Genomic DNA, 27,302 nt, shown 5'->3' on the forward strand with positions numbered 1-27,302 from the left:
CCCACCACATTGTCCTCCCTCATGCCCCCTTAGGCCATCTCCCTACAGTCAACAGCAGACTTTGCCCTGGGATTGCTCCACAATCCTTATGCTCCAGCTCCGAGCTACTGTGCTTTCCAGGGGACCTGTGGCCCTGTCCAGGGTATGTGTGGCTGTGGCAAGAATTGTCTGTGTGATTCTTGTTCCATTTAGACTGTCACAGATCAGCCTCTTCACTCTCAGTCTCAAATGTTTCTCCTCTGTTCCAAACAATTACCCTAATGGGGAGGTCGGACCCCTGCTTCAGTTTCTCAACCCACCAAGGGCAGGTCAAGTCCTACTAACTCTCCTCTTTTTTCCCCCTATTTCCTTCATCTTATGGAGTTTTGTGTGGTTCTATATATTATTTTCCAGTGGTCAGGTACTCCTGCATCTCTCAGCTGGTCTTATGCAAGCACTTCTGTGTCTGAAGGTGTATTCCTGACATATCCATGGAGAGAGATGTACTCCACATCCACTTACTCCTCTGCCATCTTGTTCTCTGAGCTTAAATTTTTCATTTTGCAAAAACAACAAAGTTACTCATTTTTGTTATTTTTGTTTCTTTCTGTGTTCGCCTGTTATGTTAGAGGTTTTCTCAAATGTGTAGTAAAGTTGTTTGTCTGTTTATATGTAAAAGTGGTTAAAATAAAATCAACAAAATTAGGGATGAAAAAAAGAGGGGTTACAACGGACAATGCAAAAAGTCAAAAGATCATAAGAGTCTATTACGAGCAACTATCTGTTAGCAAAATGAACAAATTAGAGAAAATAGATTCTTAGAAAAGTTCAACCTTCTAAGACTGAACCAGTAAGAAATATAAATTATGAACAAGCCAATTACAAACATTGAAATCACGACTATGATTTAAAAAAAAAAACCTCCCTAAAAACAAAATCCCAGGGCCAGATGGCTTTACAGATAAATTCTATCAAACCTCTAGAGAATTTTGCAAAAAACTGCAGAAGAAGGAATACTTCCAAACTCAATCTACAAGGCCACCTGATACAAAAACAAGACAAAGATATCATAAAAAATGAAATCACAAGTCAATATTACTGATGAACATAGATGCAAATATTCTCAACAAAATTCTAGCAAACAAAATTCAACATTTTAGAAAGATCACACACCATGACCAAATCACGTTTATTCCAAGGATGCATGGATTCTTCAGTATATGCCAATCTGCCAATGTGATACACCATATTAGCAAATTAAAAGATTAAAAAGCATAGGACAATCTCAATAGATGCAAAAAAAAAAAAAAACCTTTCAACAAAAATTAACACTCATTTATGATAAAAAAAAAACCTCTTCAGAAAATGGGCATAGAAGGAACATTAAAAAGGCCATATACAACAAACCCACAGGAAACATTATTCTCAATGGTGAAAAAATTAAAGCATTCCCTGTAAGATTAGGAAAAAGAAAAGTTTGTCCATTCTTACCACTATTATTCAACATAGATTTGGAAGTCCTACCTATGACAATCAGAGAAGAAAGAGAAATAAAAGGAATGCAGATTGGAAAAGGAGAAGCTAAACACTCACTATTTGAAGATGACAGGATACTATAAATAGAAAATCTTAAAGATACTATCACAAAGTTGCTAGAGCTAATCAGTGAATTTAGTAAAGTTGTTATGTACAGAGTCAATACACAGAAATCCCTTGCATTCCTATATACTAACAACGAAAAATCAGAAAGGGAAATTAAGGAATCAATCCAATTTACCATTGCAAAAAAAAAGAATAAAATATCTAGGAATAAATCTACTTAAAAGACAGAAGAGCTGTATACAGAAAACTATAAGACACTGATGAAAGAAATTAAAGACAACATAAGCAGATGGAGAGATATTCTATGCTCTTGGGTTGGAAGAAAGAATGTTGTGAAAATGACTATATTACTCAAAGAAAACTAGTTAATCTAATCACACTAGGACCACAGCCTCGTCTAACTCAATGAAACAAAGCCATGCCCCTGGGGAAAGCCAAAATGGGCGGGTCATGGTGGAGAGGTCTGACAGAATGTAGTCCACTGGAGAAGGGAATGGCAAACCACTTCAGTATTCTTGCCTTGAGAACACCATGAACAGTATGAAAAGGCAAAATGATAGGATACTGAAAAAGGAACTCCCCAGGTCAGTAGGTGCCCAATATGCTACTGGAGATCACTGGAGAAATAACTCAAAAAAGAATGAAGGGATGGAGCCAAAGCAAAAACAACACCCAGCTGTGGATGTGACTGGTGAGAGAAGCAAGATCCAATGCTGTAAAGAGCAATGTTGCATAGGAACCTGGAATGTCAGGTCCATGAATCAAGGTAAAGTGGAAGTGATCAAACAGGAGATGGCAAGACTGAACGCCGACATTCTAGGAATCAGTGAACTAAAATGGACTGGAATGGGTGAATTTAACTCAGATGACCATTACATCTACTACTGTGGGCAGGAATCCCTCAGAAGAAATGGAGTAGCCATCATGGTCAACAAAAGAGTCCAACATGCAGTACTTGGATGCATCTTAAAAACGACAGAATGATCTCTGTTCGTTTCCAAGGCAAACCATTCCATATCACAGTAATCCAAGTCTATGCCCCAAACAGTAATGCTGAAGAAGCTGAAGTTGAACGGTTCTATGAAGACCTACAAGACTTTTAGAACTAACACCCCAAAGATGTCCTTTTCATTCTAGGGGACTGGAATGCAAAAGTAGGAAGTCAAGAAACACCTGCAGTAACAGGCAAATTCGGCCTTGGAATGCGGAATGAAGCAGGGCAAAGACTAAAGGAGTTTTGCCAAAAAATGCACTGGTTTTAGCAAACACCCTCTTCCAACAACACAAGAGAAGACTCTACACATGGACATCACCAGATTGTCAACACCAAAATCAGATTGATTATATCCTTTGCAGCCAAAGATGGAGAAGCTCTACACAGTCAACAAAAGCAAGACCAGGAGCTGACTGTGGCTCAGATCATCAACTCCTTATTGCCAAATTCAGACTGAAATTGAAGAAAGTAGGGAAAACCACTAGACCATTCAGGTATGACCTAAATCAAATCCCTTATGATTATACAATGGAAGTGAGAAATAGATTTAAGGGCCTAGATCTGATAGATAGAGTGCCTGATGAACTATGGAATAAGGTTTGTGACATTGTACAGGAGACAGGGATCAAGATCTTCCCCATGGAAAAGAACTACAAAAAAGCAAAATGGCTGTCTGTGGAGGCCTTACAAACAGCTGTGAAAAAAACAGAAGCGAAATGCAGAAGAGAAATGGAAAGATATAAGCATCTGAATGCAGAGTTCCAAAGAATAGCAAGAAGAGATAAGAAAGCCTTCCTCAGAGATCAATGCAAAGAAATAGAGGAAAAGAACAGAATGGGAAAGATGAGAGATCTCTTCAAGAAAATTAGAGATACCAAGGGAACATTTCATGCAAAGATGGGCTCGATAAAGGACAGAAATGGTATGAACCTAACAGAAGCAGAAGATATCAAGAAGAGGTGGCAAGAATACACAGAAGAACTGTACAAAAAAGATTTTCATGACCTGGATAATCACAATGGTGTGATCACTCACCTAGAGCCAGACATCCTGGAATGTGAAGTCAAGTGGGCCTTAGAAAGCATCACTACGAACAAAGCTAGTGGAGGTGATGGAATTCCAGTGGAGCTATTTCAAATCCTGGAAGTTGATGCTGTGAAAGTGCTGCACTCAATATGCCAGCACATTTGGAAAACTCAGCAGTGGCCACAGGAATGGAAAAGTTTAGTTTTCATTCCAATCCCAAAGAAAGGCAATACCAAAGAATGCTCAAACTACTGCACAATTGCAGTGATTTCACATGCTAGTAAAGTAATGTTCAAAATTCTCCAAGCCAGGCTTCAGCAATACATGAGCTGTGAACTTCCTGATGTCCAAGGTGGTTTTAGAAAAGGCAGAAGAACCAGAGATAAAATTGCCAACAATCTGCTGGATGATGGAAAAAGCAAGAGAGTTCCAGAAAAACATCTATTTTTGCTTTATTGACTATGCCAAAGCCTTTGACTGTGTGGATCACAATAAACTGTGGAAAATTTTGAGAGAGATGGGAATACCAGACGACCTGACCTGCCTCTTGAGAAATCTGTATGCAGGTCAGCAAGCAACAGGTAGAACTGGACATGGAAGAACAGACTGGTTCCAAATGGGAAAAGGAGTACGTCAAGGCTGTATATTGTCACCCTGCTTATTTAACTTCTATGCAGAGTACATCATGAGAAACGGTGGACTGGAAGAAACACAAGCTGGAATCAAGATTGCTGGGAGAAATATAAATAACCTCAGATACGCAGATGACACCACCCTTATGGCAAAAAGTGAGGAGGAACTAAAAAGCCTCTTGATGGAAGTGAAAGAGGAGAGTGACAAAGTTGGCTTAAAGCTCAACATTCAGAAAACAAAGATCATGGCATCCGGTCCCATCACTTCATGGCAAATAGATGGGGAAACAGTGGAAACAATGTCATACTTTATTTTGGGGGGCTTCAAAATCACTGCAGATGGTGATTGCAGCCATGAATTTAAAAGACGCTTACTCCTTGGAAGAAAAGTTATGAGCATCCTAGATAGTATATTCAAAAGCAGAGACATTACTTTGCCGACTAAGGTCCGTCTAGTCAAGGCTATGGTTTTTCCAGTAGTCATGTATGGATGTGAGAGTTGGACTGTGAAGAAGGCTAAGTGCCGAAGAATTTATGCGTTTGAACTGTGGTGTTGGAGAAGATTTGAGAGTCCCTTGGACTGCAAGGAGATCCAACCAGTCCATTCTGAAGGAGATCAACCCTGGGAATCTTTGGAAGGAATGATGCTAAAGCTGAAACTCCAGTACTTTGCCCACCTCATGTGAATATTTGACTCATTGGAAAAGACTCTGATGCTGGGAGTGACTGGGGGCAGGAGGCGAAGGGGACGACAGAGGATGAGATGGCTGGATGGCATCACTGACTCAATGGACGTGAATCTGAGTGAAGTCCGGTAGTTGGTGATGAATAGGGAGGCCTTCTTGGGGTCGCAAAGAGTCAGAGAAGACTGAGCGACTGAACTGAACTGAACGAAATATAATCTATAGATTCAATGTGATCGCTATCAAATTATCAATGGCATTTTTCAAAGAACTAGAAAAAAATTTCACAATTCATATAGAAACACAAATGACCACGAATAGCCAAAGCAATCTTGAGGAAAAATTGAGTTAGAGGAATCAACCCTCCTGACTTCAGACTATACTACAAAGCTACAGTTATCAAGACAGTATGTTGTTGGCACATAAGCAGATATATAGACCAATGGAACAAGACAGAAAGTCCAGAGATAAACACACACACCTATGGGTACCTTTTCTTTGACAAAGGAGGCAAGAATATTCAATGGGGAAGAGATGATCTCTTCAGTATATGGTGATGGTAAAACTGGACAACTATGTGTAAAAAAAAAATTGAAATTAGAAGATTTCCTAACACTATACACAAAGATACGCTCAAAATGGATTAAAACCTAAATATGAGACCAGAATGTAAATTTTTTAGAGGAAAACAGAGGCAGAATATTGTATGACATAAATCATAGCAAGGTCTTCCACGACTCACCTTCTAGAGTAATGGAAATAAAAGCAAAAATAAACTATTGGGACCTAATTAAACTTAAAATATTTTGCACAGCAAATGAACCTCTAAACAAGGTGAAAAGACAGCCCTTAAATGGGAAAAAAAAATAATAGCAAATGAAACAACTGATAAATGATTAATTTCCTAAATATGCTAGCAGTTTATGCAACTCAATAACACATAAACAACCCAATCAAAAAGTGAGCAGAATACCTAAAGAGACATTTCTTCAAGTAAGGCATACAGATGGCTAATAAAGACATGAGAAATGAAAATCCAAACTACAAGAAGGTATCACCTCACACTGGTCAGAATGGCCATCATCAAAAAATCTACAATAAATGTTGGAGAGGGTGTAGGGAAAAGGGAACCAAACCCCTTGCATTGTTGATGGGAATATAAATTGATACATCCACTATGAAAGACAGTATGGAGATTGCTTTAAAAACTAGGAGTAAAACTACCATGCTGCTGCTGCATCACTTCAGTCATTTACAGCTCTTTGCGACCCTATAGACCCTATTGCCCACCAGACTCCTCTGTCCATGGGATTCTCCAGGGAACAATACTTGAGTGGATTTGTATGCCTTCCTTCAGGAGATCTTTGTGACCCAAGGATTGAGTCTGCATATCTTATATCTCTTGCATTGGCAAGTAGGTTTTCTACCACTAGTGCCACGTGGGAAGCCAGTAATCCCACTACTGGTCACATATCCTAAAGAAACCAAAAGTTAAAAAGACACATGTACCTCAATGTCATTGCAGCACTATTTACAATAGCTAGGACATGAAAGCAACCTAGATGTCCATTGACAGGTAAATGGATAAAGAAACTGTGGTACATATATAAAATGGAATATTATTTGGCCATAAAAAGGAATTCATTTGAGTCAATTCTAATGAGGTAGATGAACCTATAGCCTATAATACAGAGTGAAGTAAGTCAGAAAGAGAAAAAAAATCATATATTAATGCATCTATATGGAATCTGAAAAGATGGTACTGTTGAACCTATTGGCAGTGCAGCCATGGAGACTCAGACATAGAGAACAGACTTATGGACATGGGCAGGGGTAGGAAACAGAGGGTGGGAAAAAATGTAGAGAGTAGCATGTAAGCATATACACTACCATATGTAAAATAGATAGTCAATGGAAATTTGCTGTATGACTCAGGGAACTCAAACCAGGGCTCTATAACAACATAAAGGGGTGGGAAGCAATGGGAGGGAGGTTCAAGAGAGAGGGGACGTATTTGTACCTATAGCTAATTCATATTGATGTATGGCAGAAACCAATGTAATATTGTAAAACAATTATTCTTAAATTACTTTTAAAAAAACTAAAAATAGTTTTTAAAAAAAAATGGTTAACTGAGACTTTAGAAGTTCCATGAGTGTGTGGAAATTTTCAAATCTGGGCTTCACAGACTAATAGAGGTTTCATTGGGAAAGATTTGATGCTGATATCTTCAGATATTTTCTCTTAATTCAGTCACATTCCCAAGGTAAATATCTTCTCTCCCTAAGATGTCTAAGTTTAGTTAGTCTTTGGAGTCAGTTGGAGGCTCAACATTCAATTTTTAAATTTTTAGTTGATGTCTTTTCTTCTCGTTCTTCACTATATCTAAAGCATAATTTGCTTTCTCTGAACTATGAAAAGTGAAAGTGTTAGCCGCTAAGTCGTGTCCAGTTATTTGGGACCTCCTGGACATACCCCACCGGGCTCTTCTGTTCATGGAATTATCCAATCAAGAATACTAGAATGTATAGCCATTCTCTTCTCAAGGGTATCTTCCTGACCCAGGAATCAAACACATGTGTCCTGCATTGCTGGCAGATTCTTTATCATCTTATCCACTAGGGAAGCCCTATCGAAGTATAGTTGATCTATAATACTATATTAGTTTCACATATACAACATATTGATTCAATATTTTGTAGACTATATTCAATTAAAGTTATAATAATAATGTCTTTATTTCTCTGTGCTATATATCTTTGTTGCTTATCTACTTTATATATAGCATTTTGTGCTTCTTAGCCCAAACCTCATCCCACCTATTTCCATCTCCCTAGTGAGTACCACTAGTTTGTTCTCTATACCTGTGAGTCCATTTTGTTTTCTTATATGCATATATGTGATATATTTTTAAATACCACATGTGATAGCTTGGAGTACTTAGCTGACTTATGCCACTAAACATATTAATCTCTAGATTGCTTCCATGCAAATGACAGAATCTCAATCTTTTTTATATCTGAATACTATTCCATTGTATAACTTTTCACATGTTCTTTATTCACTCATTTGTTCATGGAAAGTGATGAAAAGAAAAAAAAATTACCTAGGACACTGTACAGCAAGATTGTCATTTAGAACTGAAGTGGAGACAAAGAAATTAGAAAAGCAAAAACTAAGAGTTCATCAATTCCAAACTGATGCAAATGTTTCTTAATGAAGAAATATATGTTATCCTTAAGGGAAAACAAAATATTTGATTTCTGCTGCTATGAGAGAAATCACCTGGCTCCATGAAGTGAGGGAAGATCACAGGTTCAGTTCAGTTTAGTCGCTCAGTCGTGTCCTACTCTTTAAACCCCATGAATCGCAGCATGCCAGGACTACCTGTCAATCACCAATTCCCAGAGTTCACTCAGACTCATGTCCATCGAGTCAGTGATGCCATCCAGCCATCTCATCCTCGGTCGTCCCCTTCTCCTCCTGCCCTTAATCCCTCTGCATCAGAGTCTTTTCCAGTGAGTCAACTCTTAGGATGAGGTGGCCAAAGTACTAGAGTTTCAGCTTTAGCATCATTCCTTCCAAAGAAATCCCAGGGCTGATCTCCTTCAGAATGGACTGGTTGAATCTCCTTGCAGTCCAAGGGACTCTCAAGAGTCTTCTCCAACACCATAGTTCAAAAGCATCACTTCTTCAGCGCTCAGCTTTCTTCACAGTCTAACTCTCACATCCATACATGACCACTGGAAAAATTATAGCCTTGACTAGACAGACCTTTGTTGTCAAAGTATTGTTTCTGCTTCTCAATATTCTGTCTAGGTTGGTCATAACTTTTTTTCCAAAGAGTAAGCGTCTTTTAATTGCATGGCTGCAATCACCATCTGCAGTGATTTTGGAGCCCCAAAAAATAAAGTCTGATACTGTTTCCCCATCTATTTCCCATGAAGTGATGGGACCGGATGCCATGATCTTCATTTTCTGAATGTTGAGCTTTAAGCCAACTTTGTCACTCTCCACTTTCACTTTCATCAAAAGGCTTTTTACTTCCTCTTCACTTTCTGTCACAAGGGTGGTATCATCTGCATATTTGAGGTTATTGATATTTCTCCCAGCAGTCTTGATTCCAGCTTGTGTTTCCTCCAGCCCAGCGTTTCTCATGATGTACCCTGCCTATAAGTTAAATAAGCAGGGTGAAAATATACAGCCTTGGCATACTCCTCTTCCTATTTGGAACCAGTCTCTTGTTCCATGTCCAGTTCTACCTGTTGCTTCCTGACATGCATACAGATTTCTCAAGAGGCAGGTCAGGTGGTCTGATATTCCCATCTCTTTCAGAATTTTCCACAGTTTATTGTGATCCACACAGTCAATGGCTTTGGAGTAGTCAATAAAGCAGAAATATATGTTTTTCTGGAACTCTCTTGCTTTATCGATGATCCAACAGATGTTGGCAAATTGATCTCTGGTTCCTCTGCCTTTCCTAAAACCAGCTTGAACATCTGGAATTTCACAGCTCACGTATTGCTGAAACCTGGCTTGGAGAATTTTGAGCATTGCTTTACTAGCATGTGAGATCAGTGCAATTGTGCAGTAGCTTGAGCATTCTTTGGCTTTGCCTATCTTTGGGATTGGAATGAAAACTGACTATTTCCAGTCCTGTGGTCACTGCTGAGTTTTCTAAATGTGCTGGCATATTGATTGCATCACTTTCAGAGCATCATCTTTCAGGATTTGAAACAGCTCAACTGGAATTTCATCACCACCACTATCTTTGTTTGTACTGATGCTTCTAAGGCCCACTTGACTTCACATTCCAGGATGTCTGGCTCTAGGTGAGTGATCACACCATCGTGATTATCTTGATTGTGAAGATCTTTTTTGTACAGTTCTTCTGTGTATTCTTGCCACCTCTTCTTAATATCTTCAGCTTCTGTTAGGTCCATACCATTTCTGTCCTTTATCGAGCCCATCTTTGCATGAAATGTTCCCTTGGTATCTCTAATTTTCTTGAAGAAATCTCTCATCTTTCCCATTCTGTTCTTTTCCTCTATTTCTTTGCATTGATCTCTGAGGAAGGCTTTCTTATCTCTTCTTGCTATTCTTTGGAACTTTGCATTCAGATGCTTTTATCTTTCCTTTTCTCCTTGGCTTTTCACTTCTCATCTTTTCACAGCTATTTGTAAGGCCTCCTCAGACAACCATTTTGCCTTTCTTTTTCTTGGGGATGGTCTTGATTCCTGTCTCCTGTACAATGTCACAAACCTCCATCCATAGTTCATCAGGCATTCTATCTATCAGATCTAGTCCCTTAAATCTATTTCTCACTCCACTGTATAATCATAAGGGATTTGATTTAGGTCATACCTGAATGGTCTAGTGGTTTTCCCTACTTTCTTCAATTTCAGTCTGAATTTGGTAATAAGGAGTTGATCTGAGCCACAGTCAGCTCCTGGTCTTGGTTTTGTTGACTGTATAGAGCTTCTCCATCTTTGGCTGCAAAGAATATAATCAGTCTGATTTTGGTGTTGACCATCTGGTGATGTACATGTGTAGAGTCTTCTCTTGTGTTGTTGGAAGAGGGTGTTTGCTATGACCAGTGCATTTTCCTGGCAAAACTCTGTTAGTCTTTGCCCTGCTTCATTCCTTATTCCAAGGCCAAATTTGCCTGTTACTGCAGGTGTTTCTTGACTTCCTACTTTTGCATTCCAGTCCCCTAGAATGAAAAGGACATTTTTTGGGGGGGTGTTAGTTCTAAAAGGTCTTGTAGGTCTTCATAAAACCGTTCAACTTCAGCTTCTTCAGCATTACCCGTTGGGGCATAGTTTGGATTATTTTTGACATTGAATGGTTTGCCTTGGAAACAAACGAAGATCATTCTGTCTTTTTTGAGATTTCATCCAAGTACTGCATTTCGGACTCTTTTGTTGACCATGATGGCTACTCCATTTCTTCTGAGGGATTCTTGCCCACAGTATTAGGTATAATGGTCTTCTGAGTTAAATTCTCCTATTCCAGTCCATTTCAGTTCACTGATTCCTAGAATGTCGACATTCACTCTTGCCATCTCCTGCTTGACCACTTCCACTTTGCCTTGATTCATGGACCTGATATTCCAGGTTCCTATGCAATATTGCTCTTTACAACATCAAACGTTGCTTCTATCACCAGTCACATCCACAACTGGGTTGGTTTTTGTTTTTTTTTTTTTTTTTTTGCTTTGTCTCCATCCCTTCATTCTTTCTGGAGTTATTTTTCCACTGATCTCCAGTAGCATAATGGGCACCTACTCACCTGGGGAGTTCCTCTTTCAGTATCCTATCATTTTTTCCTTTTCATAGAGTTCATGGGGTTCTGAAGGCAAGAATACTGAAGTGGTTTGCCATTCCCTTCTCCAGTGGACCACATTCTGTCTGACCTCTCCACCATGACCCACCCATCTTGGGTGGCCCCAGGGGCATGGCTGTTTCATTGAGTTAGACAAGGCTGTGGTCCTAGTGTGACCAGATTGACTAAATTTTTATGATTATGGTTTCAGTGTATCTGCTGTCTGATGCCTTCTTGCAACACCTACCATCTTACTTGGGTTTCTCTTACCTTGAACTTGGGTTATCTCTTCACGGCTGCTCCAGCAAAGTGTTGCTGCTGCTCCTTACCTTGGATGAGGGGTATCTCCTCACCACTGCCCCTCCTGACCTCGAACGTGGAATAGCTCCTCTAGGCCCTCCTGTGCTCACGCAGCCACTGCTCCTTGGACTTGGGGTTGCTCCTCCCGGCCCCCACCCCTAACCTTGGATGCGGGGTAGCTCCTCTCAGCTGCCGCCCCACAGGTTAGAACTCTCTTAATTCCATTGTCATCTTTACCCTCATTCACTTTTTGAGGCAGTGGTTTTTTCACCATTGGGAAGTTTGGTTGTGTGAACTGTTATGTTTCAGGACTCCCCTCTTCTGTTGGCTTAGTACTTCGTTTTTACAAGTATGATAAATCTCTTACCAGCTTATACTTCCTCAGTTCAGCTCCCTATAGTTGGTTGCTAACATATTTCCTCATCATTTCCCTTGATATTGTGCACAATGCACACCTGAATGTTTACATTTCTATTTGGATAACTGTATATGTATGGTTGAGTCTCTTTGCTACCCACCTGAAACTATCACAACATTGTTAATTGGCTACATACTCCAATATGAAATTAAAAGTTTAAAAAATTAAAAACTAAAAATGCTTCAAATGGGATTATAATGAAATCCATTTATGCATGTAGATATGTTTTTATTGATATAGTTGATGTGCAATATTATATGTTTCAGGTGTATAATATCAGTTCAGTTCAGTTCAGTCGCTCAGTTGTGTCCGACTCTTTGTGACCCCATGAATCGCAGCACGCCAGGCCTCCCTGTCCATCACCAACTCCCAGAGTTAACAGTGATTGACAATTTTTAAAAGTTACATTCCATTTCATATTTATTATAAAATACTGGCTGTTGTCAATGTTGTACAATATTTTTACTTTATTTATTTTATACACAGTAGTTTATACCTTTTATTCCCCTACCCTTAGCTTGCTCCTCCCCCTCTTCCCCACTGGTAATCATTAGTTTGTTCTCTACATCTTTGAGCCTATTTTTGTTACCTTTGGCTGTTTTATTTTCAGATTCCATAAATAATTGATAGTGTACAGTATTTGTCTTTCCATGCCTGACTTATTTCACTCTACAAGTCCATCCATGATGCTGCAAGTAGCAAAATTTCATTTTTCATATAGAATAATATCTCACATCTTCTTTATCCATTCATTTCTTGATGAACATTTAGGTTGTTTCCATATCTTGGCAATGGTAAATAATGTTACTATGAACATTGGGGTGCATGTATCTTTTCTAATTAGTATTTCTTTTTCTGTCAAATAAATCTCCAGAAGTGGAATTTCTGGGTCTTATGGTAGTTCTATTTTTAGTTGTTTAGAAACCTCCATACTGTTCTCTATGATGGCTGCACCAAAGTACATTCCCCGCAAATTGTATACATGCATGCTTTCTCAGTCATGTCTGACTCTTTGTGACCCCAAGGACTGTAGCCCACCAGGCTTCTCTGTCCATGGGATTCTCCAGGACAGAATACTGGAGTGGGTTGCCATTTCCTACTCCAGGGGATCTCCCCAACCCAGGGATTGAACCAATGTCTCCTGCAGCTTCTCCATTGGCAGGTGGATTCTTTACCACTGAGCCACTGGGGAAGTCCCAAAATGTATGAGGGTTCTCCTTTCTGCACATTCTTGTCAATGTTTGCTATTCGTGGTCTTTTTTCAATGACGTATTATTGATTTGCAATGTTCTGTTAATTTATGCTGTACAGAAAACTAAGTTATACATACATACACATTCTCTGTAAAATTCTTTTGGATTATGGTTTATCACAGGATATTAAATATAAATCCTGTGTTATACAGTAGGACCTTATTATTTATCCATTCTATACATAATGGTTTGTATCTACTAACACCAAACTACCATTTCAACACTCCTTCATTCCCTCCACTTCTTTTTGGCAAACACAAGTCTGTTCTCTATGTCTGTGAGTCTCTTTCTATTTTATAGATAGGGTCATCTGTTTTAGATATTTTAGATTCCAATACCATATGGTATTTTTCTTTATATTTCTGACTTAATTCACTTAGTATGGTAAACTCTAGGTTCATGCACATTACTGTAAATGGGAGTATTTCATTCTTCTTCATGGCTCAGTAATATTCTGGTGTGTATATACCACATCTTCTTTATCCATTCATCTGTCAATGGACACGTAGGTTGTTTCCATGCCTTGGCTAATGTGAATAGTGCTACTATAAACATAGGCATGCATATATCTTTATGAATTGTAGTTTGTCCAAATATATGCTGAGGAGTGATATCGCTGGATATTATGGAAAATCTACTTTTAGTTTTTGAGGAACCTCCAAAATTGAAAAAAGATTCCCAAAAAATGAGTGATGTTGAGCTTCTGTTCACGTGCTCATTGGCCATCTGAATGTCTTCCTTGGAAAAATGTCTATTTAGTTCTTAGCCCACTTTTTAGATTCAGTTGTTTGCTTATTCTGTTGCTGAGTTGTATGAGCTGTATGAATACTTTGGAAATTAAGCCCTTGTCAGTCACAAGTGTTGATATAAAACTGATTACATTATTTGTAGCCAAGGATGGAGAAGCTGTATAAACTCAGCAAAAACAATACCTGGAGCTGACTGTGGCACAGATCATCAGCTTCTCATAGCAAAATGTAGGCTTAAACTAAAGAAAATTGATAAAACAATAGACCAGCCAGGTATGACTTAAATCAAATCCTGTATGAATTCACAGCAGAGGTAACAAATATATTCAAGGGACTAGATCTAGTTAACAGTGTGCCTGAAGAACTATGGTCAGAGGTCCAAAATATTGTACAGGAGGCAGTGAACAAAACCATCCCAAAGAAAAAGAAAGGCAAAAAGGCAAAGTGATTACCTGAGGAGGCCTTACAAATAGTGGGAGAATGAAGAGAAGTTAAAAGCAGGGAGAGAGGGAAAGGTACATCGAATTAAATGTAGAGTTCCAAAAAATAGCTTAAAAAGACAAAAAAGCCTTCTTCAATGAACAATGTGTAATAATATAAGAAAACAACAAAAAGGGAAAGCTTAAAGATCTCTTCATGAAAATTGGGAACATCAAGGGAGCATTCCACCCAAATATGGACACAATAAATGATGAAAAGGGTAGGGACCTAGTAGATGCTGAAAAAATCAAGAAGATATGGAAAGAATGCATGGAAGAACTGTCTAAAAAAGATCTTAATGAGCCAGATTACTACAATGGTATCGTTAGTCATCCAGAGCCAGACATTCTGGAATGCGAAGTCAAGTGGTCATTAAAAAGCACTGCTATTAATAAAGCTAGTTAATGCAATGAAATTACATCAGAACTATTCAAATCCCTAAAAGATGATGCATCAAGGTTTTGCATTCATTGTGTCAGCAAATCTGGAAGACCTAGCAGTGGCCACAGGGCTATAAGTTCAATCTTCATCTCAATTCCCAGGAAGGATAGCACCAAAGAATGTGCTAACCATCAGACAATTGCACTTATTTCCCATGTTAATAAGGTTATGTTCAAAATCGTGCATGCTAGGCTTCAACATTATGCAAACCAAGAACTTCCAGGTCTCCAAACTGGATTTAGAAAAGGAAGAGGAACTAGAGATCAAATTTCCAACATTCTCTGGATTATAGAGAAAGCAAGAGAATTTCAGAAAAATCATCGACCTCTGTTTCATTAACTATGTTAAAGCCTTTGACTGTGTGGATCATAACAAACTGTAGAAAGCTCTTCAGTTCATTTCAGTCGCTCAGTCGTGTCTGACTCTTTGCGACCCAATGAATCGCAGCACCCCAGGCCTCCCTGTCCATCACCAACTGCCGGAGTTCACTCAGACTCATGTCCATCGAGTCAGTGATGCCATCCAGCCATCTCATCCTCTGTCATCCCCTTCTCCTCCTGCTCCCAATCTCTCCCAGCATCAAAGTCTTTTCCAATGAGACCACTCTTCGCATGAGGTGGCCAAAGTACTGGAGTTTCAGCTTTAGCATCATTCCTTTCAAAGAAACCCCAGGGCTGATCTCCTTCAGAATGGACTGGTTGGATCTCCTTGCAGTCCAAGGGACTCTCAAGAGTCTTCTCCAACACCACAATTCAAAAGCATCAATTCTTCGGCGCTCAGCCTTCTTCAAAGTCCAACTCTCACAACCATACATGACTACTGGAAAAACCATAGCCTTGACTAGACAGACCTTAGTTGGCAAAGTACTGTCTCTGCTTTTGAATATACTATCTAGATTGGTCATAACTTTTTTTCCAGGGAGTAAGCGTCTTTTAATTTCATGGCTGCAATCACCATCTGCAGTGATTTTGGAACCCCCCAAAATAAAGTCTGACACTGTTTCCACTGTTTCCCCTGTTTCCCCATCTATTTCCCATGGAGTGATGGGACAGGATGCCATGATCTTCATTTTCTGAATGTTGAGCTTTAAGCCAACTTTGTCACTCTCCTCTTTCATTTCCATCAAGAGGCTTTTTAGTTCCTCCTCACTTTCTGCCATAAGGGTGATGTCATCTGCATGTCTGAGGTTATTGATGTTTCTCCCGTCAATCTTGATTCCAGCTTGTGTTTCTTCCAGTCCAGCGTTTCTCATGATGCACTCTGCATAGAAGTTAAATAAGCAGGGTGACAGTATACAGCCTTGATGTACTCCTTTTTCCTATTAGGAACCAGTCTGTTGTTCCATGTCCAGTTCTAACTGTTGCTTCCTGGCCTGCATACAGATTTCTCAAGAGGCAGGTTAGGTGGTCTGATATTCCCATCTCTTTCAGAATTTTCCACAGTTTATTGTGATCCACACAGTCAAAGGCTTTGGCATAGTCAATAAAGCAGAAATGAACTCCTTATTACCAAATTCAGACTGAAATTGAAGAAAACAGGGAAAACCGCTAGACCATTCAGGTATGACCTAAATCAAATCCCTTATGATTATACAGTGGAAGTGAGAAATAGATGTAAGGGCCTAGCTCTGATACATAGAGTGCCTGGTGAACTATGGAATCAGGTTCATGACATTGTACAGGAGACAGGGATCAAGACCATCCCCATGGAAAAGAAATGCAAGAAAGCAAAATGGCTATCTGGGGAGGCTTTACAAATAGCTGTGAAAGAAGAGAAATGAAAAGCCAAGGAGAAAAAGGAAAGATATAAGCATCTGAATGCAAAGTTTAAAAGAATAGCAAGAAGAGATAAGAAACCCTTCTTCAGTGATCAATGCAAAGAAATAGAGGAAAAGAACAGAATGGGAAAGACTAGAGATTTCTTCAAGAAAATTAGAGATACCAAGGGAACATTTCATGCAAATATGGGCTCGATAAAGGACAGAAATGGTCTGGACCTAACAGAAGCAGAAGATATTAAGAAGAGATGCCAAGAATACACAGAAGAACTGTACAAAAAAGATCTTCACGACCCAGATAATCACGATGGTGTGATCACTCACCTAGAGCCAGACATCCTGGAATGTGAAGTCAAGTGGGCCTTAGAAAGCATCACTACGAACAAAGCTAGTGGAGGGGATGGAATTCCAGTTGAGCTATTTCAAATCCTGAAAGATGATGCTGTGAAAGTGCTGCACTCAATATGCCAGCATATTTGGAAAACTCAGCAGTGGCCACAGGACTGGAAAAGGTCAGTTTTCATTCCAATCCCAAAGAAAGGCAATGCCAAAGAATGCTCAAACTACCACACAATTGCACTCATCTCACATGCTAGTAACCTGCTAAGTCACTTCAGTCGTGTCCGACTTTTTGCAACCCCTTAGATGGCAGCTAGTAAAGTAATGCTCAAAAGTCTCCAAGCCCGGCTTCAGCAATATGGGAACCTGAACTTGCTGATGTTCAAGCTGGTTTTAGAAAAGGCAGAGAAACCAGAGATCAAATTGCCAACATCCGCTGGATCATGGAAAAAGCAAGAGAGTTCCAGAAAGCTCTTAGAGAGATGGAAATACCAGATAGTCTTACCTATCTCCTGAGAAACCTGTATGCGAATCAAGAAACAACAGTTAGAACCCTGTATGAGACAACTGATTGGTTCAAGATCGAGAAAGGAGTATGACAGGGTTGTCTGCTCTCACTATGTTTGTTTAACCTGTTTGCTGAGCACATAATGAGAAACGCCAGGCTGGATGAGTTACAAGCTGGAATCAAGATAGGCAGGAGAAATATCAACAACCTCAGAGATGTAGATGATATTACTCTAATGGCAGGAAGCAAAGAGGCACTAAAGAGCTTCTTGATGAGGGTGAAGGAGGAGAGTTAAAGAGCCAGCTTAAGGCTAAGTATTAACAAAAACTAAGACCATGGCAACTTGCCCCATTACTGCATAGCAAATAGCAGGGGAACTGTGGAAGTACTGACAGATTTCCTCTTTTTGGGCTCCAAAACCACTGTGGACAGTGACTACAGTCATGAAATCAGAAGAACATTACTTCTTGGCAGGAAAGTGATGACAAACCTAGACAGCATGCTGAAAAGCAGACATTACTTTGCCGAGAAAGGTTTGTATAACCAAGGTTATGGCCTTCCCAGTGGTCACATATGGTTGTGAGATCTGGAGTGTAAAGAAGGCAGAATGCCAAAGCATTGATGCCTTCAAACTGTGATGCTAGAGAGGACTACTGAAAGTCCGTTGGACAGCAAGGAGATCAAATCAGTCAATCTTAAGGGAGATAAACCCTGAATATCCACTAGAAAGATTAATGCTGAAGCTGAAGCTCCGATATTTTGGTCATCCAATGCAAATAGCCGACACATTGGAAAAGACTCTGATGCTGGGAAAGATTGAAGTCAGAAGAAGAGAGCATCAGAGGATGAGATGGCTGGACAGCATCACTGATGCAATGAACATGAACTTGGGCAAACTCAGGGAGATGGTGATGGACAGGGAAGCCTGGTGTGTTGCAGTCCATGGGGTTGCAAAGAATTCTACATGACTGGGTGATGAACAAAAATAACAGTCACATCATTTACAAATATTTTCTCCCATTCTGTATGCTGTCTCTTTGTTTTGTTTTTGGTTTCCTTTGTTGTGCAAAAGTTTGTAAGTTTGATTAGATCCCATGTGTTTATGTTTGCTTTAATTTCTATTGCCTTGGAAGACTAACCTAAGAAAACATTGGTACAATATATGTCTGAGAATATCTTGTGTATGTTCTCTTCTAGGAGTTGTGTGGTGTCTTATCCTGTATTTAAGTCTTTAAGCCATTTTAAGTTTATTTTTCTCTATGGTATGAAGATGTGTTCTAACTTCACTGATTTAGAACAACTGGTTCTAACTTTCCCAATGCCAGTTCCTGAAGGGACTGTCTTTTTTTCCATTGCATATTCTTGCCTCCTTTGTCAAAGATTACTTGATTGTAGGTATATGGAATTATTCTAGGGCCTTCTATTCTATTCCATTGATCCATATGTCTATCTTGTGTCAATACCATGTCGTTTTGATTACTGTAGCTTTGTAGTATTTTTTGAAATCTAGGAGGGTTATGTCTCCTGCATTGTTATCCTTTCTCAGGATTGCTTTGGGAATTCTGAGTTTTTCATGGCTCCATATAAATTTTAGGATTATTTGTTCTAGTTCTGTGAAAAATGTCATGGGTAATTTGATAAGGATAGCATTGAATTAGTAGATTGCTTTGGGTAGTATGGCCATTTTAACAATGTTAATTCCCCCAATCCAAAAATATAAGATAACTTTCAATTTCTTTAAATTATCTTCAGTTTCCTTTATTAATCTTTTGTATTTATCAGCATATAATTATTTCATGTCCTTGGTCAGGTTTGTTCCTAAGTATTTTACTTTTTGGATGCAATTATGGTCCAACTCTCACATCCATACATGACTACTAGAAAAAACATACCTTTGACTATGCATACCTTTGTTGGCAAAGTAATGTCTCTTTTTTAATATGCCATCTAGGTTAGTCATAGCTTTTCTTCAAGGAGCATATGTCTTTTAATTTCATGGCTACAGTCACCATCTGCAGTGATTTTGGAGCCCCCAAAAATAAAGTATGTTGCTGTTTCCATTGTTTCCCCACCTATTTGCCATGAAGTGATGGTACCAGATGCCATAATCTTAGTCTCTTGAATGTTCAGTTTTAAGACAGCTTTTTCACTCTCTTCTTTTACCTTCATCAAGAGATTCTTTAGTTCCTTTCACTTTCTGCCATAAGGGTGGTGTCATACAGATGGCCAATAAACACATATAGATGGCTAATAAACATACAGATGGTCAATAAACACATGAAATAATGCGTGACATTATTAGATACATGTGAATCAAAATTACAGTGAAGCATCAACTCACACCTGTCAGAATGGATATAATTTTTAAAAATCTACAAACAGTAAATGCTGGAGAGGATATGATGAAAAGGGAAACCTCTTGCACTGTTGGTGGAAATGTAAATTGATACAGCCACTATGGAGAAAACTATGAAGATTCCTTAAAAACGCTAAGAATAAAACTACCATATGACTCAACAATACCATTACTAGAAATATACCCTGAGAAAATCATAATAAAAAAAAACCAACAACATGTACCCTAATATTCACTGAAGGACTGTTTACAGTAGCCAAGACATGGAACTAACATACACATCCATCTGTAGATGAATGGCTAAATAAGATTTGATACATATACAAAAAGACTGTTGCTGAGCCATCAGTTCAGTTCAGTCACTCACTCGTGTCTGACTTTTTGCTATCCCATGAACCACAGCACGCTAGGCCTCCCTGTCCATCACCAACTCCCGGAGTTTACCCAAACTCATGTCCATTGAGTCAGTGATGCCATCCAACCATCTCATCCTCCGTCTTCCCCTTCTCCTCCTGCCCTCAATATTTCCCAGCATCATGGTCTTTTCAAATGAGTCAGCTCTTTGCATCAGTTGGCCAAAGTATTGGACTTTCAGCTTCAACATCAGTCCTTCCAATAAACACCCAGGACTGATCTCCTTTAGGATGAAGTGGTTGGATCTCCTGGCAGTCCAAGGGACTCTCAAGAGTCTTCTCCAACACCACAGTTCAAAAGTATCAATTCTTCAGTGCTCAGCTTTCCTTATAGTCCAACTCTCACAACCATACATGCTGCTGCTGCTGCTAAGTCGCTTCACTTGTGTCCGACTCTGTGCGACCCCATAGACTGCAACCCAACAGGCTCCCCTGTCCCTGGGATTCTCCAGGCGAGAATACAAGAGCAGGTTGCCATTTCTTTCTCCAATACATGCTTTTGTGATGATCCAGCAGATGTTGGCAATTTGATCTCTGGTTCCTCTGCCTTTCCTAAAACCAGCTTCAACATCTGGAATTTCACAGTTCATGTATTGCTGAAGCCTGGCTTGGAGAATTTTGAGCATTACTTTACTAGTGTGTGAGATGACTGCAAATTGTTGAGGAGTTTGAGCATTCTTTGGCACTGCTTTTCTTTGGGATTGGAATGAAAACTGACCTTTTCCAGTCCTGTGCTCACTGCTGAGTTTTCCAAATGTGCTGGCATATTGATTGCATCACTTTCACAGCATCATCTTTCAGGATTTGAAATAGCTCAACTGGAATTCCATCACCTCCACTAACTTTGTTCGTAGTGATGCTCCCTAAGGCCCACTTGACTTCACATTCCAGGATGTCTGGCTCTAGGTGAGTGATCACACCATTGTGGTTATCTGGGTCATTAAGATATTTTTTGTAGAGTTCTTCTGTGTATTCTTGCCACCTCTTCTAAACATCATCTTCTGCTTCTGTTAGGTCCATACCATTTCTGCCCTTTATTGTGCCCATCTATGCATGAAATGTTCCCTCGGTATCTGTAATTTTCTTGAACAGATCTCTAGTCTTTCCCATTCTATTGTTTTTCTCTATTTCTTTGCATTGACCACTGAGGAAGGCTTTCTTATCTGTCCTTGCTATTCTTTGGAACTCTGCATTCAAATGGGTATATCTTTCCATTTCTACTTTGCTTATTGCTTCTCTTCTTTTCACAGCTATTTGTAAGGCCTTCTCAGACAACCATTTTGCCTTTCTTTTTCTTGAGGATGGTCTTGATTCCTGTCTTCTGTACAATGTCACAAACCTCCATCCATAGTTCATCAGGCACTCTGTCTATCAGATCTAGTCTCTTAAATCTATTTCTCACTTCCACTGTATAATCATAAGGGATTTGATTTAGGTGATACCTGAATGGTCTAGTGGTTTTCCCTACTTTCTTCAATTTAATTCTGAATTTGGCAACAAGGTGTTCATGATCTGAGCCACAGTCAGCCATAAAAAGTAACAAATTGAGTAAGTGTTAGTGAAGTGGATGATCATAGAGCCTGTTATACTGAGTGAAGTAAGTCAGAAAGAATTAAAAAATTGTATATTAACACAAATATATGGAATCTAGAAATATAGTTCTGATTAACCTAATCATGGTGTAGGAATAGAGACATAGAGAACAGACTTGTGGACACAGCAATGAAAGGAAAGAGTGGGAAGAATTGAGAGAGTAGCATTGAATACTCTACATTACCATATGTAAAATAGATAGCTAGTTGAAAGTTGCCTTATAACAGAGGGAGCTCAACCTGGTACTCTGTGACAACTTAGTGGATGAAGTGTTGGTGGTGGGAAGTGTAAGGAGTTTCAAGAGGGAGGGGACATATATGTATACTAATGGCTGATTCATGTTGTTGTATGGCAGAAACCAGCACATCATTGTTAAGCAATTATACTTCAATTAAAAATTAATCTTGAAAAAAAGAATGCAAAAGTACACAGAAGACAGTAAGTGATCTTCCACATCACATGCCACTGACCAAATTTTAAAGAGAGTTTGCCAATAACTCATTCTGCTTTCTCTTTGAGACAGTTTATGTTAACATTGCAGCTGGTTGCTCCTTGGTAATAGTATAATCTATTACTCATGTATATTTCATCTTTGAATAGTGCCCTTTTACTTTTGATCTCTAAATTTACAGAAAAAAAATACTTCAAGGTTCTGTTTTGCACTTGTTTGGGGAATATGTGATTGGCTTACTAGGGAAACTCTTGTGTTTTATTTGAAAATTGTGTAAAATCATATATGGCTTCATGCCACCACTTGACAAAGTTTTATAACAGCACTCTGAGATGTGAGAAAGAGTGTATAGACAGTTAAATGAAATGAAGTTTTTGAATATGCATATTGCTTTCTGGTCAAAATTTTGTTTTACAAATACTTGAGTGGTAGGAATATATTCACTTCTTCCAATAGTACAGTTTTCAGTTTTAGATTGATTTTTCAACTTTTAATTTTGTATTGGGGTATAGCCAATTAAGAAAGTTGTGACAGTTTCAGGTGAACAGTAAAGGGACTCAGCTATGTATATATACACACATACATACATAGAATAGGTCTTTATTGGTTATCCATTTTAATTATAGCAGTGTGCACGGGTAACCAAGTTCATTCTCTAAGTCTGTGACTCTCTTTTTCTGTTTTGTAAGTTCATTTGTAATTTCTTTTTAGATTCCACACATGAGGAATATCATTATTTTTCTTCTCTTCTGCCTTGACTTACTTCACTTAGTATGACAATGTCTAGGTCCATCCATGTTGCTGCAAATGGCATTAATTCATTCTTTTTAATGACTGAGTAATATTCCATTGTATAAATATACAATGTCTTCTTTATCTTTTCCTCTATTGATGGACATTTAGATTGGTTCCATGTCTTGGCTGTTATAAACAATGCTGAAGGGAACACTGAAGTGCATGTATCCTTTTGGATCATGTTTTTCTCTGGATACATGCCCAGGAGTGGGACTGCAGAGTCATATGGTAACTCTATTTTCAGGTTTTTAAAGAACATCCATATTGTTCTCCATGGTGGCTGTACCAATTTACATTCCCACCAACAGTGTTGAAGGATTTTCTTCTCTCCATACCCTCTCTAGCATTAATTGTTTATGGATTTTTGATGACAGTAATTCTGGCTGGTGTGAGGTGATATATCATTGTAGTTTTGATTTTCATTTCTCTAATAATTAGCGATGTTGAACATCTTTTCATGTGCCTCTTGGCCATCTGTAACACATCTTCTTTTTAGAAATGTCTGTTTAGGTATTCTGTCCATTTCTTTTTTTTTTTTTTTCAGTTAAGCTTCATGAGCTGTTCATAAATTTCAGAGATTAATCCTTTGTCAGTCACATAATTTGCAAGTATTTTCTCCCAATCTGTTTTTCTATGATTCAACATCTGTTGGATCATTGAAAAAGCAAGAGAATTCCAGAAAAAAAATCTACTTCTGCTTTCTTGATTATGCCAAAGCCTTTGTGTAGGTCACAACAAACTGTGGAATATTTTTCAAGAGATGGGACTACCAGACCACCATACCTGCCTCCTGAGAAATCTGTGTGTAGGTCAAGAAGCAACAGTTAGAACCAGACATGGAACAACAGACTGGTTCCAAATTGGGAAAGGAGTACATTAAGGCTGTATATTGCCACCTTGCTTATTTAACTTATATGCAGATTACATCATACAAAATTCTGGGTTGGATGAAGCACAAGCTGGAATCAAGATTGCTGGGAGAAATATCAATAATCTCAGAAATGCAGATGACACCACCCTTATGGCAGAAAGTGCAGAAGAACTGAAGAGCCTCTTGATGAAAGTGAAAGATGAGAGTGGAAAAGCTGGTTTAAAACTGAACATTCAGAAAACTAAGATCATGGCATCCATTCCCATCACTTCATGGCAAATAGATGGGGAAACAATGGAAACAGCAACAGACTTTATTTTCTTGGGCTCCAAAATCACTGCAGATGGTGACTGTAGCCATGATATTAAAAGATGCTTTCTCCTTGGAAGAAAGCTATGACCAACTTTTATAGCATATTAAAAAGCAGATATATTACTTTGTCAACAAAGTTCCATTTAGTCAGTGCTATGGTTTTTCTGGTAGTCATGTGTGGATGTGAGAATTGGACTAAAATGAATTGATGCTTTTGAACTGTGTGTTGGAGAAGGCTCTTGAGAGTCCCTTGGACTGCAAGGAGATCCAACCAGTCCATCCTAAAGGAAACGAGTCCTGAATATTCATTGGAAGGACTGATGCTGGAGTTGAAACTGCAACACTTTGGCCACCTGATGGGAAGAACTGACTCATTGGAAAAGATCCTGATGCTGGGAGAGATTGAAGGCAGGAGGAGAATGGGACAAGAGAGAATGAGGTGGCTGGATGGCACCACCAACTCTATGGACATGAGTTTGAGCAAGCTCTGGGAATTGGTGATGGACAGGGGAGCATGGTGTGCTGGAGTCCATGAGGTCACAAATAGTCAGACAGTACTGAGCAACTGAACTGAAACAAACTGAATCTGTTTGCTGTCTTTTCTTTTTGTTTATTGTTTCATTTGCTGTGCAAAATCTTTTCAGTTTAATTAGGTCCCAGTTTTCAATTTTTGTTTTCATTTCCATTATTCTGGGATACTGATTGAAAAAGATATTGCCCCCTTTTATGTTATTACAGTGTTCTGCCTATGTTTAGTCATGCTTATTATTCACACTCAATTAATTATGATTGTGTTCAGTCGCAAAGTCATGTCTGACTCTTCGCACCTCATGGGTTGTAGCATGCCAGGTTTTTCTGTCCTCCATTATCTCATAAAGTTTGCTCAAATTTATGTCTATTGAATCGCATCCTCTGCCACCCCTTTCTCCTTTTGCCTTCAGTCTTTCCCAGCATCAGAATCTTTTTCAAGTCATTATATTTAGTTGTAAATTTATGTTACTATTTGTATTTCTACTTGTGTGAGTTTTCTGTTGCTGCTGTAACAAGTTATCACAAAATTGTTTGTTCAAAACAATACAAAGGTAATATGCTGTGGATGTTACTGAGTCTTACCAAGCTAAGTTGGTGGCTAAGTTGGTAAAGAATCCACCTTCAATGCAAGACACCCAGGTTCAATCCCTGGGTGGGGAAGATCCACTGGAGAAGGAAATGGCAACCCACTCCAGTATTATTGCCTGAAGAATTCCACAGACAGTGGAGACTGGTGGGCTACGGTCCATAAGATCACAAAGATTTGGACACGACTGAGCATCTGAGCATCTATAACATCAAAGCTAAAACCAAGATGTTGACAGGGTTAAGTTTCTTTCTGCAGTATCTAGGAGAAAATCTGTTTCCTTGACCTTTACATATTCTAGAAGCCACCCACATTCCTTGGCTCATGACACTCTCCATTTTCAGAGCCAGCAGCATCAGGCCAAGTCCTTCTCACACTACCAACTCTCTGGTTTTCCTTTTTCTGCCTCCATCTTCCACTGATAAAAGCCCTTGTGATTATATTGGACTCACTTAGATTATCTAGGATAATCTCTCCACTTCAAGGTCAGCTGGTTAATATCTTCAATTCCATCTGGCTTTTAAAATTATTTGACCTTAAAAAAGTTAGGAAGGAAATATTGAGTTCCAAAGGTAGAATAGAAATCTTTTCAATGAAGAAACATTGTTTCAGTCCTAAGCAATAGTATTTTCTGTCTCCAGATTAACAATGGGAAAGCATTAAAGAGATTTTAACAGGGAAGTGACATGACCGTTTTTGTGCTATGCCAAGATTATTCTGGCAGAAGTGTGAAGAATATTTTGGTTGGGGCCAAAAGTAGAAGGAAAGATACCAGGCAAAAATGATAGTAGCTTAGACTAGGGTGCTGGCAAAGCTAGAAAGTGGAGAATAAAGTAGTGGATTCTAGAAATAAACCCATATTTGAAAACCAATATTTTAGAACTAATATTTATCAAGAATACACAATGGCATAAAAATAGTTGCTTTAATAAATGGTGCTGGGAAAACTTGTCATGTAAAAGAGTGAAACTGGACATTACAACACTCTAACTTGAAATGGATCAAAGTGTTAAATGTAAAATCAGAAACCATTAAACTTATAGAAAAAGCTTCCTTACATTGCTCTTAGCAATGACTTTATGAATATGAGAGCAAAAGCAAGAAAAGCTAAACAAGTGGGTCTACATCAAATTGAAAAGCTCTTGCACAGCAAAAGAAACAATTAACAAAATGAAAAGGCAACCTACAGAATGGGAGAAAATATTTGCAATCTACCTATCTGATAAAGAGTTTATATTCAAAATATGTAAGGAAATCATGCAAATCAATGGCCAACAAATTAAAAACTAGGTTAAAAACTAGACAGAAGGCTTGAATAAACTTTTGTTTCCTTCATAGAAAATCTACAAATGGCTACCAAGTATATGAAAAGGTGCTCAGCATCACTAATTGTCAGATAAATGCAAGTCAAAATTCTAATAATATATTTTCATTCATAATTAATAGAATGGTTATCCTCAAAAAGAGACTAGATAAGGTTTAGCAAGGATGTGGAAAAATAATCCTCTTATACATTTTCGGTGAGAATGCAAATTGATGCAGACATTATGGGAAAAGAGTATGGATGTTCATCAAAACTTGAAAATAGAATTGCCTTGTGATTCAGCAATTCCACTTTTGTATAGATCCAAAGGAAGTAAAACCTATCTTGGAGCTATATACAACCCTACATTCACTGCAGCATTATTTGTAATAGTCAAGACAAACAAATGATCTCAGTGTCTGTGATGAATTAATGGATAAAGGAAAATAATAAATAGAAACACTAAATAAATACATATTGATATAAATTATATATTTGATATAAACTAAATATAAATATATATTTAAATTTAATAAACAAAAACTCTATTAGAGTTGGGAGACCAGAAAGGGGAGCTCTCATACCC

At 38.6% G+C, this 27,302-nt stretch overlaps 1 protein-coding gene and 2 pseudogenes across 1 annotated transcript; 2 read left to right on the top strand and 1 right to left on the bottom strand.

Annotated features, from left to right (window-relative positions):
• The first annotated feature begins 3,409 nt into the window (after positions 1–3,409).
• LOC128069733 (uncharacterized) lies at positions 3,410–4,060 on the top strand. The gene has a single exon (XM_052662854.1). The coding sequence runs from the start codon at positions 3,410–3,412 to the stop codon at positions 4,058–4,060; it is 651 nt and encodes a 216-aa protein (XP_052518814.1).
• A 5,206-nt stretch (positions 4,061–9,266) lies between these two features.
• LOC128069732 (uncharacterized) lies at positions 9,267–9,949 on the bottom strand (annotated as a pseudogene).
• A 6,832-nt stretch (positions 9,950–16,781) lies between these two features.
• LOC128069540 (uncharacterized) overlaps positions 16,782–27,302 on the top strand; it is a 74,017-nt pseudogene continuing 63,496 nt past the window's right edge.

The sequence above is a fragment of the Budorcas taxicolor genome, chromosome X (assembly GCF_023091745.1).
Source record: "Budorcas taxicolor isolate Tak-1 chromosome X, Takin1.1, whole genome shotgun sequence".
Lineage (NCBI taxonomy): Eukaryota > Metazoa > Chordata > Mammalia > Artiodactyla > Bovidae > Budorcas > Budorcas taxicolor.

Excerpts from the sequence above, each read along its gene's own strand:
- LOC128069733 (XM_052662854.1), top strand. The coding sequence starts at position 3,410 with ATGGGAAAGATGAGAGATCTCTTCAAGAAAATTAGAGATACCAAGGGA.